General features: G+C 67.7%; 4 protein-coding genes across 4 annotated transcripts; 2 read left to right on the top strand and 2 right to left on the bottom strand.

Moving 5' to 3' along the window:
• Positions 1-190: 190 nt before the first annotated feature.
• On the top strand, positions 191-1,190 carry H696_04281 (V-type H+-transporting ATPase 21kDa proteolipid subunit). The gene is made up of 3 exons (XM_009498159.1): positions 191-283; positions 398-793; positions 916-1,190. The coding sequence occupies exons 2-3, from the start codon at positions 403-405 to the stop codon at positions 1,137-1,139; spliced, it is 615 nt and encodes a 204-aa protein (XP_009496434.1). The 5' UTR covers positions 191-283; positions 398-402; the 3' UTR covers positions 1,140-1,190.
• A 2,246-nt stretch (positions 1,191-3,436) lies between these two features.
• On the top strand, positions 3,437-6,186 carry H696_04280 (hypothetical protein). The gene is made up of 6 exons (XM_009498158.1): positions 3,437-3,607; positions 3,700-3,893; positions 3,972-4,705; positions 5,112-5,303; positions 5,513-5,627; positions 5,840-6,186. Exons 1-6 carry the CDS (start codon positions 3,595-3,597, stop codon positions 6,008-6,010), a joined length of 1,419 nt encoding a protein of 472 aa, XP_009496433.1. The 5' UTR covers positions 3,437-3,594; the 3' UTR covers positions 6,011-6,186.
• A 763-nt stretch (positions 6,187-6,949) lies between these two features.
• Positions 6,950-9,052, bottom strand: H696_04279 (30S ribosomal protein S11e). The gene is made up of 4 exons (XM_009498157.1): positions 8,914-9,052; positions 7,880-8,127; positions 7,549-7,671; positions 6,950-7,356 (listed from the first exon to the last, which is right to left on the bottom strand). Exons 1-4 carry the CDS (start codon positions 9,022-9,024, stop codon positions 7,272-7,274), a joined length of 567 nt encoding a protein of 188 aa, XP_009496432.1. The 5' UTR covers positions 9,025-9,052; the 3' UTR covers positions 6,950-7,271.
• Positions 9,053-11,077: 2,025 nt separating this feature from the next.
• Positions 11,078-13,056, bottom strand: H696_04278 (hypothetical protein; the record flags this gene model as incomplete). The annotated part of the gene is made up of 5 exons (XM_009498156.1): positions 11,078-11,937; positions 12,214-12,378; positions 12,498-12,671; positions 12,810-12,911; positions 13,023-13,056. 5 exons carry the CDS (start codon positions 13,054-13,056, stop codon positions 11,078-11,080), a joined length of 1,335 nt encoding a protein of 444 aa, XP_009496431.1.
• Positions 13,057-13,963: the final 907 nt, after the last annotated feature.

Below are 13,963 nucleotides of genomic sequence, written 5' to 3'. Positions count from 1 at the left end.
AAGCTAGAGCCAAGCTCGCAGGATTGGGCTCCGCACTCTGCCCCCGGGCGGTGCCCAGGCACCCCGGCGGCCCAGGCACCGCTGCGCGCCCCCGAAACACACTTTTGTGCATCAGCCGAAGTGCGCCGCAGCCTCCTGCCCAGCACCAAAACCTGGCCTGCACCTCCTCCCTCCCCTCCCCCTCCCCGCTCCGCCAGCCCCTCCCCCCCTCCCCCGCGCGCGCCTCTCGCCCCTCGCCCCCTTGCCTTCCTCGCCTTCGGCCCGCCCATCTCCCCTCCTTCATGTACGTCCGGCCCTGTGCACCGCCTGCGCCCGACATCCTCTGCGTTGCCTCGCACGCCTGCTCACACGCCCCCCCCCCCCCCCCCCCCCCCTCCCCGGATACACGCGCACGCAGCCACCATGAGCGCTGGCAAGACCGCCTCCGCCGTTATCGTCGGCACCCTCGCAGCGGCCACCGTCCTGGGCCTTTACATGGTCCTGACCGGCGACGGCCAGTACTTCGATGTGGGCAACTTCCTCCTGAGCATCTCGCCCTACGCCTGGGCCACGCTCGGTATCTCCCTGTGCATCGGCCTCTCGGTGGTCGGCGCCGGCTGGGGTATCTACACCATCGGCGCGGCCATCCTCGGTGCCGGTGTCAAGGTCCCCCGTGTCCGCACCAAGAACCTCCTGTCCATTGTCCTGTGTGAGGCCGTCGCCATTTACGGCATTATTCTGGCCATTGTCTACTCTCAGAAGCTCGGTGGCGCCGTCGCCTACGAGGGCTTCACCCGCGCCGACTACTACACCGGTGCGCATGCGCCCGTGCCTTGGGCCTTTGTCTTCTTCTTTTTTTTCTCCCCCCCCCCCTCCCCTGCACACACACACACACACACACCCACATCGGCTGACCCCGCACCCCGCCCCTCTCAGGCTATGCTGTCTTCTTCGCTGGCCTCTCGGCCGGCTTCACCAACCTTGTGTGCGGTATCTCCGTCGGTGTGGCCGGCTCCGGCACCGCCCTGGCCGATGCCCACGATGCCACCCTCTTCGTCAAGACCCTGGTCATCCAGATTTTCGCCTCCGCCATCGGTCTCTTCGGGCTGATTGTTGGTCTGCTCCAGGGTGGCCAGGCCCGCGCCTTCGGCGAGGCCTAATCGCGCGAATGCGCAACACCGGGCTGTGCCACACACACACACACACACACACCGGCCCATGATCTCCCCTCCGCCCCTCATCCTCATATCATCTGCTCTCTCTCTCTCTCTCTCCCTGTGCACGCGCGAATGCATGCACCCCTCTACTACTCCCTTCCTGGCAACCGCGCTGCTCCTTGATATACATCTGCGCCTCCCCTCCGGCCACGACCGCCTTCATCCGCCCTTGCCCCTCTCTCTCTCTCTGCCTCTCTCTCTCTCGCACTGACAGTCGCCAGGGGGGAGGGGCGAGGGCAAGGAACACGCGAGCGTGGCTTGGGTGGCTGACTTTCACACACGCGTCCTTTCTCCCTGAGGGACGCACGCCTCCCCTTTACATGTGCGTCCCTTCTGCCCGGTGCCACTGTGTCTCCTTTCCTGCGCGGGCGCGCGCAGCACAGAGCAAGCGCATGCACTCGCTGACATCACCCCCCCCCCTCCCCATGGCACTCTCCTCATCCGCCGCCCTCTTCCTCCCTCTCCCTCTCTCTCACACACACACACACACACACACGGGCGCATGCACACAGAGCCATGCCGGTCTTCCTCCCTCTCGCCACTTCTCACATCCACCACACTCCCATTTGCCCTGGCGGCCCGTGCTATATTTGTGTCGATGGACACACGCGCATGGCACCACCGGCCGCCGAGGAGAAGGGGGGGCTGTGAGCGAGGGGAGGCCCCTGTTTTCCCCTTTGCCCCAATAAAATACATATACATACAAATGTGCTTGGAGAGCGCACGAGAGGGGGAGCGAGCGGAGCGGGGGGCGGCAGAGACCCGGCGGAGCGCGCGTTCACATGTGCTCACCATGGAGGCTCTCCCGCTTCCCGAGATCCCTGGACTCTGCGCCTCTCTTCTCCGGGCGGCGCTGTGGTCGTCTCACATGCCGGGGCCAGGGAGAGGGGGGAGGGGGCGGCGGCACGCGGCATGGCTGCTCCCTCAGTGCGTCGCGCTCGCTTCCCGCGTGCATATCACAAGCCTGGTGGCGTCCCTCCTCTCGCGCCCTGCCCCCACTGGTCGCAGAGAAAGGAGGGGACCGCCGTGGCGGAAACAATCGATCGCGCCCCCCGGTGCAGGGGGGGGGGGGGGTGCAGCCGGCTGGCCGCCCACTTCTCCCGCCTTGCGCGGGATACGCACACAGCATCGAGAGAGAAAAAAAAGCCCCAGGAGACGGGAACAACACCACCCGGTGTAGAATGTGCTTCTGGAACTCCATGCCGCATCGAATTTTATCCAATAATACCCAGCGCACACTCTGTGCTTTTGGGCGGGACGGATATTTGTCCTGTTTTGCACGAACTCCGGCGTAAATCAAATTAACCCTCTGCCTACCCTTGTGACAGGCCTCCCGATAGGGAACGTGCGGAGGCTGCAAGCTTGAGGCGGTGCGCGAATGTGCGCATGCCCATGGTGTATGAGAGGGGCAGGGGGCGAGAGCAGGCGGAAGCGAGGGCGAGAGCAAGAGAGGTAAAGTTACAGGAGGGAAGAAGCCCGGGGGAAGAGGCCGCCGAAAGGGCGGGAACGGGGGCAGAGATAGACCCGCGGCCTGGGCGGAGCCCGCAAACGGCAGTCAGGCCCCAGCTTGGCGGCGGGGAACGGGCCGAGAGATACGCTGGCTCCTGCGGACCACCCCTGGAGGAACACCCACCGCAACCGGGTGCCAAAGTGCCATGGAGAAGCGAGGCCGAGGGGGGGGCGGGGGGGGGGAGGGGCACAGGGAGAAGGCACACAAACTGGCATGCAGGCAAGACACAGGCCCGCGAGACAGGACGGGGCGAAGCACACTACCGCCGAGGAGACCGGCCTCTTCCTGCGGCCTGACAACTTCGACGGCTTCTCGGTTGGGAGCTCCTTCGCTTCTCGGGGCGTGCATATCTGCGCCGCGGCCAGGGCGCATGCATCGGAGAGGGGGGGGGGGGGGGGGGGAGTCTTGCGCCCCCTGGCCGCAGCCCGGAGCGTGAAAAGCATGCAGCATCGTCACCCGGGAGAACAACGACCAATGCTTCTCCCCCCGCCAAGGAGACGCCTGCGAGGGCGGGTGGGTGTGGGTGGGGGAGGGGGGGGGCGTCTCCCGGCAATCGGCCAGCCGGCTCGAGGCATGCCCCGGCCCCCCCGGGCCCCGGGGCGCCAAACACACATCTTGGTGGCCGATAAAGAGCTCCCCGCCCGGGCGGCGCAGGCACTGCGCCGATCCCCAGACCAGCCCACCTCCTCCCCCTCCCACCTTGCCCGTGCCGCGCCCTCCCTCCCCCCCCCCTCCCCTGCCCCCCGCCCCACATCCGCCTCCCTCCTGGAGAAGCACCCCTCCCCTCCTCCCGCTGCCTCTCGCCTTCGCCCGCTCAGCCGGCAGCCGACGCAAGATCACTGCCGCCAGACTGGCCAGATCGGATCGTTGATCTTGCCCCACGGAAATATGGCGGCGTCATGTGCGTGGCCACATGCGCACGCGCGCGAATCTTGCCCCCATCCCCCCTCCTCGCCTGTCCGCCCCGCTGGCATACTCACACCTGCGATCCAGACCAACCGCCCAGCAACAACCCCTATGCCTTCGGGCAACACCCTGGCGGGGTGCCCTCTCAGGGCCACTCCCCCTCGCAAATGCCGTATCAGCCCCAGGCCCAGCAGCAGCAGCAGCAGCAGCAGCAGCAGTACAGCAACCCCGGCCCTGGCTCGCCATCGCTGTTCGTCCCCCAGCAGAACGTCCAGCACCAGGTACGTCTGCTTGGTGGATGTGTCTCGGCTCGGTTCGGCTCGGCTCGCCGTCGCAATTGACATGTCGCCCCTTCCCAGCCCCCCGGCCTGTATGGCCAGTCGCCGCCCGCATATTCCGACCAGCAGGGCCCCGGCGGCCAGTACCAGAACTATGACCCCCACTCGACCAAGGTCAACATGCAGATGCAGCCGATCCCCGGGTCCATCCAGTTTGCGGACCCGTCACAGCAGCAGCAGCAGCCGCAGCAGCAGCAGCAGCCCTACCCCCCGGCAGCTGGGTCCACCGGTTTGCAGGTTCCCCTGAACATCATCATGGGCCACCTGGCCGGGGCCGCGACCGGCGGTGCCCCTGGCGACACGCCGATGTCGGGCAATGATGCGGCGACGGCGGCGGCCACTCGCATCGGCCTGGCCTATGGCGAGCAGGCCCTGCACGCTGGGCAGCAGTACCTCAACAAGAATCTCGATCGACTGGTGAACCCGTCCCTGCTGAAGCCCTACTTCGATGTGAGCAGCAGCTATGTCGGCCGGAAGATTGCCCTGGTGCTCTTCCCCTTCCGCCATAAGTCCTGGAGCCGGACCCCGATCACGACCTACATGCAGGATCCCATGGCCACGGGTGCTGGCGGCGGCGGCCCTGGCGGCCACAGCCTCACCGGGACCGCCGAGTCCGGGCTCCACCCGGGGCCGGTGGCCACGGTGTCTTACGCCCCACCGCGGCACGATGTCAATGCCCCGGACCTCTACCTCCCGCTGATGTCCTTTGTGACGTACATCCTGCTGGTGGGCCTTAGCCGGGGGGCGGCCAAGAAGTACGTTCTCGGAGGGAGATCGGAAGAGCGTCGTGCGGGACCGCCGAGTCCGGGCTCCACCCGGGGCCGGTGGCCACGGTGTCTTACGCCCCACCGCGGCACGATGTCAATGCCCCGGACCTCTACCTCCCGCTGATGTCCTTTGTGACGTACATCCTGCTGGTGGGCCTTAGCCGGGGGGCGGCCAAGAAGTACGTTCTCGGAGGGGGGGGGGGGGGGGGCCTGCACGCACGCACGCACGCATGCCAAGCTGTCGTCTGCCCTGCCATTAGCTGTGCATCCGCCCTTGCCATTCCCCTCCTCCCTGCGTGCCTACCCGCGCACACAGACACAGACACCCGTGCTTCCGTCTCCTGACACCTCCATCCGGTCTCCGATGTGTCCCTTTCGCGCGCCTGGGCCGCAGCTTCAACCCCGAGGTCCTCGGTGTGACCCTCTCCAAGTGCCTGGCCTTCCTGGCAATCGAGCTGTTCCTCGTCCAGATTGGATCGTACATCCTGCACCTGAACACCCCGAGCACCGGCCCGGATGGGAGCTCCTCACCCGGCGGCTGGTGGTGGATCGACGTTCTGGCCTACATCGGCTACAAGTACATCCCGTACGTTGGCCTGCGTGTGTGTGTGTGTGTGTGTGTGTGTGTGTGTGTGTGTGTGTGTGTGTGTGTGTGTCAGGGTGCCCGTGTGAGCATCCATGCGCACATTGCCCCGCCCAGCTGCCTCCCCCTCACCCCCCCATCTCCGCCCTGTGTGGATCGCCTGGCATGGAGCGCTAACTTCGAGTCCATGCTCCCACTTTCCCGGGCGACAGGATCATCTTTGTCGCGCTGCTCAAGATCCTCTTCCAGTCGAGCAGCTCCGCCCTGGCCACCTGGATCCCGTCTCTTTTCCTTGTCTACTTCAGTGGCGCCCTCGCTCTCTTTATTGTGCGTTGCACCTGTCCTGCACTTTTTGTCCCGGTGCCGCTCCGCCCGCGGAGGGGGGTGGTGGGGCTTCGACATGTGCCTTGGAGTCTGTCTCCCCCCCCCCCCTCCCCCCTTCCTCCTCCTGGCTCTCGCCCTCGCCCTTTCACACATCGGCGCGCATACAGACACTTACCACCGAGGATGCGCCCGGCCCTCCCCCCCCCGGCCCCCAGCTTCGCACGATGCGTTACAACATGAGTGCCTCGCCGTCGGCCATGTCCAGCCCCGCGTCCCCCATCACCACCAGCGGCTCGCCGCCGCTGCATCGGCGCCGGCGGAACTACTTCCTCTTTGTCGTGGCCCTCGCGCAGATCCTCTTCATGTGGGTCCTCACCTTCGTTTGAGGAGGGTAGGAGGACGTGCGTGTGGCCTCCTTCTCTTCGCATCTCCTTCCCTCCCCAGCCAAGTGGAGGCTGGCCGATTGAGAATGCATCTGGCGCCTTGCGTGCCTTTTCCCCCGCCTCCCCCTCATGCGTGTGCGGGTCTAGATGTATGCGAATGCATGGGTGTTGGGTGTGCCTGTGGCCGTGCGTGTGTGTGTGAGGTATGGGGAACTGTGCCGGCACTTGCGCCTGCGCCATGGTGCCCAGCTCGGGGGAGAGGGACGCCAATGCACAGAAGGTAGTGCGAGGGGAGGGGAGGGGGGGGGAGGAGGATTACTTTGCCTCTGTTGCCTGGGCCTACCGACATGGGCAGCGGCCAAAACAGCCCCCGAGGGGGTAGCTCCCGCCCGGTGGATGTTCCCTGCAATAGGGCCGCCAACTCCACGGCCTTCCCATGGGGTAGACTGCACAATACGGAAGACGGGGGCAGGCGGAAGGGGAGACACATGGAAAAGGCGCGACGCGCGTCCCCAACCAGCCTGACTGGCGCCTGCTCACGAGGACGCCCCGTGCGCTGATCTTTCCGGTGGAAGGGGGGGGAAATGGACACAGGAGGGCGAGAGGTGGGCGCCCACAACGGACCCCCTCCCCCCCCACGCACACGCACATACACATGTGGCAAGACCCGTCCCCCAGCTGGGGGAGCGGCAACCGGAGGGTGTGCCAGCCAGAGCGATACACCCACACACATACGCACATACACCGGGGGATGGTCCCGCGCTGCGCCCCCCCCCTCTCCCCCTCGATCTGGCACGGCAATGGGGAAGGAAAAGAAGAACAAGGGGGATAGCGGGGAAAAGGCACACACACACACAGGCACGAGAGAGAAAGAGAGAGAGAAGACCACACAGCAACACAGAGGGCGCGGCGCGCGAAGGGGGAGAAGAAAAGGACGACAGCGAGGGTACACACTTTTATTGTGAAAATGGCAAGCATGCGGCTCTCGCGCGCGCGAGGGGCGGCCGCGTCCGAGCACCAAAGACAAGGACAACGCCCAACCGTCAGCGTGACACGCACACGCACGTGTGGAGGGAGGAGGAGGCGCGGACACACGACGCGCCGCACACGCACACGCACACGCACAGGGGGAGGGCGGGGGGACCCGTGCCTGTGCGCGCGCGCGCGCACGCGCGAGCGAGAGGAGGGGACGCACACTCACACAACACACGCGCACGCGCGCGCGACGACGACACAGCACCCGTCAGAGAGTTCGGGGACCAATTTAGAACTTGGTGAACTGCTTCTGGGCACCGGTGGCCTTGCGGTCAATGCGGATGACGTTGAAGCGGACGGTCTTGGAGAGGGGGCTGTGTGACGGGAGAGGAGGATGGGGGGGGAGAGGGGGCGAGTGAAAGCAGAAAAGGGAAGGGCTGTGTTAGGCACGGATGCGGGAGAAGGACAGCGCGGCGCGCGGAGGGAGAGAGGCAGAAGGGAGAGGGCGCATGTGCGGCGTGCGCGAGTGTGGGGCCAGGAGGGAAGACAGAAGGAGAAGCACGCACCGGCACTGGCCAACAGTGACGATGTCACCCTCGTCGACACGGAAAGCGGGAGAGCAGTGAGCAGAGATCATGCGGTGGCGCTTCTCGTAACGAGAGTACTTGCGGACGTAGTGGAGGTAGTCACTGTATGAATATGCGTGCGCGCGCGCGCATTTGGAGGGGGGAGGGGAGAAACACGGGGGAGGGAGATTAGGAGAATGCGCGGGGAAAGGGGGCAACAGGCAGGGGGAGGGGCACAAGCGCAACCCGACATGTGCCTCGTCCCCCGAAGGACGGGGCACATGTGCCAAGGGGTACGAAGGGCCAGACAAAAGGAGAAAAGGACACGCACCGGCGGACGGTGATGGTGCGGTTCATCTTGGTGGAGGCGACGACACCGGACAGAATGCGACCGCGGATGGAGACATCAGAGGTGAAGGGGCACTTGTTGTCGATGTAGTTGCCCTTGATAGCCTCAGTGGGGGTGCGGATACCGAGACCAACGTTCTTGTAGAAGCGGGTGGAAGAAGCCTTCTTGACACCGTACTTCTTGATGTTGATCAGGGAAATACCGTGCTGCTTCTGGAAAGCCTTCTCGACCTGGGGGAGGAAAGGAAGGAGAGGGCGCGGAACAACAGGAGGCCAAGGGTGTCAGGTCACAGAGTCGGGGGGGAAAGAGAGAGAGAGAGGGGGAGACACGAGGCAGCATGCCGCGCATCAATTGCAGGAGGTCCCGCTGCTCCCCCCGAGAAGAGGAGCGAGCACAGCAGGGGTGATGGGGAGAGGCGCCATGCGGGCGCGGGCGTGGGCCCAGCGAGAGAGGGGGAGAGAGAGGGGGGAAGAGAGGCCGAGGAAGACATCTCGCGAAGAAGAAGGCGCCAGGTCGCCGCAAACGGCGAAGACGCGCGAAGGTGCCGACGCGCGGCGGCCGGCTCTTGACGAGATACCTCCCAAGGCGCGAGCGCATGGGGAACAGGAGGGGGAAGGGGGAGACAGGCGCGAGTAGGCATGCATGTGTGTGTGGGCGCGCGCGCGCGCGTGCAGTCGGAGACGAGGACCGTGGCCAGGAGGGGACACCGCGCGCTGCAGAACCGCGGTGCAATGGCCGAGCATGGAAGCCAAGTGCACGCGCGTGTGCGCGCACACACACACACACATGCACACCAGAGCGGGGAGGAAGGGGAAGAGGAGGTGGACGGGGCACGGCAGTGGGCGCAGCCGAGGCACGGCCGGGAGGGGCATGCATATGTACGCGCACGCGAGCGAGCGCGGCCGGGGGAGGGGGGGAGGGGGCGGCGGCATGACCGGGCAGCCGCCGGGGGCAATGGGGGGGCAGGGAGGAGGGGGGAGAGTGTGTGGGTGTGGGTGTGGGCGGAGGAGGCATACCTGGACGTCAGACATTGTGATGGATGGGTAATGTGGGAGATGGATCAAAAACTCAAAACCACACAAGAGAGAGACAACAGCTTGCGCCGGGGGGGAGGACCACCGCCTCATTAGTGCGCCAATGCGAGCCGGAGGGAGCAGCGCGCATGCCCGAGCACGGTGCCCCCCCCTCCTCCCCCCCCCCCCGTCTCTCCACGAGGCGGCGCGGGGGGAAGGGTGAACGCACGCGCGCCCAGGCGGACAGGGCCTCGCCCCACCCGTCCCTCCCCCCCCCCCCCCCCTCCGACTGTCCGCCCCCGGGGAGAGCCCCCGTTGAGGTCGCGCGGCCACGCCACACCGCCGCGCCGCAAGGCCAGGGCGCAGGGGCCAGGGGGAGGGGGCATGCGCGAGCGGGAGGACGACCCCTTGCCCTCCCGGGCCACGGGTGCACGCCGTGCTCCGCCCCCGCCCCCCCCCCCCCCCCCCCCGCGCCGGCCCGGCAGCGCGGCGCCAGGGACTCAAGCGCGCACGCGTCCACACACACGCATGCACCCCCGCTCCGAGGCCCCCTCCCCCGGCTGGGCGCGTGGACTCTCTCTCTCTCTCTCTCGCACAAACGCACATGCAGACACAGGGGGAAAAGGGCCACTCCGGCGACATGAGCGCGCATGCCAGGGTGCAGACGAGTTGTCCGCGGAAAACCCGTGTGGAGCTCGGAACGGGGGGCGGGGGAGAGCGCACACACGCGCATGCAACTGCACCCCCCCCCCCTCCCTCCGCGCTGTCCTGCCGGCGCCCCAAACGACTCCAGGGGAAGACCGGCCACGCGAGAGAAGCAGCGGGGGGGGGGGACCCATCCCGGGCCTTGTGCCTCCGCGCCGCTTGTGGGAGGACTCCACCCGGCCCCGGGGCGGGGCTGCTCAGACTCGGCGGGGCACGCGCCCCACGCCGGTGCGCGAGAGGCGACCGCGCTTTAGGGACCCTCATCCACCTGGCCTCCCGGCGCCGGCCGGGCCCCCAACCCCCGGCCCTCGGGCGAAGCTAAATGCCCTCCCCCCACCCCCCGGCCGCCTCTGGCGATGATGGCTGTGGACCCCGGCCACAGGGGGGTCCACACAAGAAGCCCTCGGGTCCGGTCACTGGCGCCATGCGCTCTGGACAAACCAAGGGGCGGTGCATTCCGGTCGGCCTGCCCGCACGGCCGTCCTTGAGAGGGCGGAGGTTCTCCGAAGAATTAGGTTCCGGGGGTTTTACCTGAAATGCACCCCCGAGCCGGCGCCCTGGAAAAACGAACATCGGAACCGACCCTGCTCGCCCATTGGGAAGACGGGGGGCGGCAATAAATCCCCGCTTTAATATTATGGACAGCATTCTCCCAGTCTCCCGGCAGGCGGCCTGCCCCTTCTCCTTCGCAAGCGGCATGGGACTTGCATGCGTGTCCCTACAAACCGTCTAGGCCCTCCTGGCCACCAGGCAGGCGGTGCTCCTCCCAGGCCGGCAGGTTAAAGTGGCATATTGTCCAAATCACATGCCACACAGACTCACTGGCACGCATTGTGATCATGCACGCACACGAGGGCACGGGCCGCATCGCGCCCGCCCGACCTGCACACCCCCCCCATTTCCCCCCCCCCCCACCGCCCGGGGGGGTTTTTTTTTCCCCCCCGGGCCCCCCCCCCCCCCCCCCCCCCTCGGGACGATCTGCCAGTTCCTCTGGCCGGCACCCCCCCTTTCACACCCGCATCTTCGGCCGAGAGGTGGATCTCCCCGGTGGCCGATGTGGGGGCACGAGCGGCGCGCTTGTTTGCATGCCTTGCCCCGCTGGGCTCTCCCGCCAGAGGCCATCTCCCCCTGGGCCATCCCCTTCCGGCGGCTTCTCCATTTCCCCCCGGCCTGCCACTCGGATGGTCCCCCCCCCCCCCCCCCCGGGCGCATCTCGCGCTCTGAGGTGGCTCTCCTGCCGCCCTTCCGCGATTGATCGTAATGTGCCCGGACCACCGGATGTCCCCAAGTATGCAAACGCACGCACGCAGACATGCACGCACGCACGCACATATAATCTGGCAGAGGTGGGAAAAAAGTAGATGTTCATTAAAAAAAGGATGCACAGGGGAGGGGGGGGGAGCAGCACTCCAAGGTGCGCCACACATGCGCACGCGCACCACACCACCCGCCACCGCCTCTCTCAGCACGAGTCGGTGGCCACAGGCGAGCCGTCCGGATTGACGCGCTCGACAATGCAGGCACTGGCCCCGCCGCCACCGTTGCAGATGGCCGCGCAGCCATACCGGCTGGCGCCCTTGCCCTCCGGGGCATCGAGCGGCCCATGCGCCAGGGCATTCAGCAGGGTGACGACAATGCGAGCGCCAGAGCACCCAAGCGGATGCCCCAGGGCCACGGCACCGCCGTAGATGTTGACCTTCTGGTCGTCGAGCCCCAGCAGGCGCAGGTTGGCCAGGGCCACCACGGAGAAGGCCTCATTGATCTCGAAGACACCGATGTCCTCGAGGGAGAGCTTGGCCCGGGCGACGGCCGTGCGCACGGCCAGGTTGGGAGAAATCGAGAAGAGGGCCGGGTCCTGCTCGGCATCCGCACAGGACACCACTCGGGCCAGGGCCGCCGGCAGGGAGGTCTCCGGGGCACCCTCGGCCACCAGGCGGGCCCGAGTGGCGCGCAGCCATGCCCCACTGGCCAGGACCAGGGCCGCGGCACCGTCATTCATGCCGGACGAGGTGGCCGCCGTGATGGTGGGCTGGGCCCCGGTGGGCGGGGTGAACACCGTCCGCAGGGACCGGATCTTCTCCGGGGAGGCCGCGCGGCTGAGCTCCTCGTCGGAGGTGACCACGACATCCGGCCGGCCGCGGACCCCGGGCACCGTGACCGGGACGATCTCGCGGTCGAAGGCGCCGGCATCGCGAGCGGCGATCGCACGGCGGTACGTCTCGATCGCATGGGCGTCCTGCTCCTGACGCGAGATGGACATCTTGTGGGCGATCTGCTCGGACAGGTCACCCATGAGGGCCTGGCCGAAGCTGTCGGTGAGGCCTATGCGCGTGGGTTATGGCCATGGGGTGGGGCAGGTGGGGTGGGGGGGGGGGGGGGGGGGGAGGGGGGGGGGGGGGGGGGGGGGGGGGGGGGGGGGTGGGGGCGGGCGGGCGTGGCACCTCGGGCGCCGCGGCCGAGCGGCCCCACACCGGTACTCAGGACCCGATGAGGGGGGGGGGGGGGGGATTGGATGAGGAGGAGGCAGGGGAAAGAGAGAGGGAGCGAAGGAGGGAGGGAGAGAAAGAGGGAGAGAACGCGACGGGGGCGCATACGCACCGTCGTTCTGGATGGAGTCCGTCAGAGTCTGGCTGCCATAGCGGAAGCCGGCATTGCGGACATTCTTCGGCATGAGGAAGGGGGCCTGGGAGAGGGACTCGGTACCGGCGGCAATGGCCACGTCCGAGTAGCCCATCACAATGGACTGGTAGGCAAAGTGGACGGCTATGGGTGGATGGGGGGGGGGGGGGGGGAGGCGCATCGAGCGTGTCAATGGCAGCAGCAGCAGCAGCAGGAAGAGAGGGAGAGGGATGGCATGTCGCGGAGGACGTGCGTGCGCGTACCCTTCATGCCGGAGGAGCAAACCTTGTTGACCGACGTGCAGATGACGGAGTCCGGCAGGCCGGCAGCCACCGCGGCCTGCTTCGGGGGGGACTGGCCACAGCCGGCCGAGATGACGTGACCCATGACGAGCTCCTGCACGGCCGAGGCAGGGACATTCGAGCGCTTCAGGGCGGCTGTGCATGTGTGCCAGGGGGAGAGGGGGTGAGAGTCAGCAACGGTGGCACATGTGTTTGGGCTTGTGCCTGCGTGTGCGGCACATGCGATGCGCGATGCGCGATGCGGTGCGATGCGGCGCGAGGGCCGGTGCGCACCGGTGATGGCGTGGCCGGCGAGATCGGTCGCGGTGACGCTGGCCAGCTGGCCGCCGATGGAGCCGATGGGGGTGCGGGCATAGCCGACAATGAAAACGTCATCTACATGGGGGATGAGGACGCCGGGCAGGCGGGGGGAGGGGGGGGGGGCGGGGCTCAGGTGTCAGCGGAAGTGGGAGGAGAGGGCGCACGGGAGTCGCGGTCAGAACATACCGAGCTCCATCTGGGACGAGGTGGGGGTGACCATTGCTGTATGGTGGACATGCGCGGGGCGTGGGGCGTGGGGAGGCGAGGCGAGGCGAGGGCAGGGGGAAGGGGCCGGGGCAGGGGGGTAAGAGGCGGTGGAGCGCGGAGCATGTTGGGGCCGGGGGGAGGGGGGAGAGGGCGAAGACGCACATGAACAGGCGGATCAGGAGATGGAGGGGGGAGAGGGGGGGGGAGGAGGAGGAGGAGGAGGGTATGTGCGTGTGCGAGGGGGAGGGGAGAGGGGAGGGGGATGGTCTTCTCGAGGGGGTGTCTGTCCATGCCGGGGCGACCGAAAAAGAGCTCGGCCCCGACCATACACCAAAGGGTGTGGAGGGGGGGGGGGACGCGGCTAAGAGAAATTGGCACTACGGGATCTCCGACGACCATCTCCATTGTGCAATCCCGGTCGCACCAGGAGTTTGGGCGGGGCCCGAGCCCGGGATCCCCCGCCCCTAGAGGGGCGTCCTGGCGCCCCCCACTCCCCGGGGGGTGGGCGGGGGGGGCCCGCCGGGGGACGTAAGCCACGCCTGCCGAGGGGCGCCTCCGGGGGCTCGCAAGACGCACGCGCCGGGGGCCGGCGTCCATGCCCGGAGCGCCGGTCGCACCCTGCTCACCCGCCCTCGTCTGTCCCCCCCCCTCCCGCTCCTGCAGACGGCGCCAGGGGACCCGGGCTGTGGCTGTGGTTGGCGGATCCCCCCGCGCCCCTGGTCAGGCGGTCTCGCGCGGGCTGACGGGAACTAGCACCGGCACCGGCCCTGGGGCAAATGGGGCTCTCAGTCATGGGCACACATGTGTTGTATGGCTCTAGCCCCGCATGCGCGGACACGAGGGGGGGGGGGCCTCGGGGCCGGGGCGCGCGGATCAATTCCGCGCTCGGGCCGCCCTAGCCTACGAGGTGGGGCGGGGGG

This window comes from Fonticula alba (assembly GCF_000388065.1).
Source record: "Fonticula alba strain ATCC 38817 unplaced genomic scaffold supercont2.7, whole genome shotgun sequence".
In the NCBI taxonomy this organism is placed as follows: domain Eukaryota; order Rotosphaerida; family Fonticulaceae; genus Fonticula; species Fonticula alba.
This window is presented reverse-complemented; position numbering and strand designations above follow the sequence as displayed.

Coding starts and splice junctions, on each gene's coding strand:
- H696_04280 (XM_009498158.1), top strand. Junction 4,706..5,111: donor AGCCGGGGGGCGGCCAAGAA/GTACGTTCTCGG, acceptor CCTGGGCCGCAG/CTTCAACCCCGAGGTCCTCG. Junction 5,628..5,839: donor GCGCCCTCGCTCTCTTTATT/GTGCGTTGCACC, acceptor CCCGGCCCCCAG/CTTCGCACGATGCGTTACAA.
- H696_04279 (XM_009498157.1), bottom strand. CDS start 9,024: ATGAGGCGGTGGTCCTCCCCCCCGGCGCAAGCTGTTGTCTCTCTCTTG. Junction 7,672..7,879: donor CGCACCATCACCGTCCGCCG/GTGCGTGTCCTT, acceptor ATATTCATACAG/TGACTACCTCCACTACGTCC. Junction 7,357..7,548: donor GTCACTGTTGGCCAGTGCCG/GTGCGTGCTTCT, acceptor CCCGTCACACAG/CCCCCTCTCCAAGACCGTCC.
- H696_04281 (XM_009498159.1), top strand. CDS start 403: ATGAGCGCTGGCAAGACCGCCTCCGCCGTTATCGTCGGCACCCTCGCA. Junction 794..915: donor CCGCGCCGACTACTACACCG/GTGCGCATGCGC, acceptor CGCCCCTCTCAG/GCTATGCTGTCTTCTTCGCT.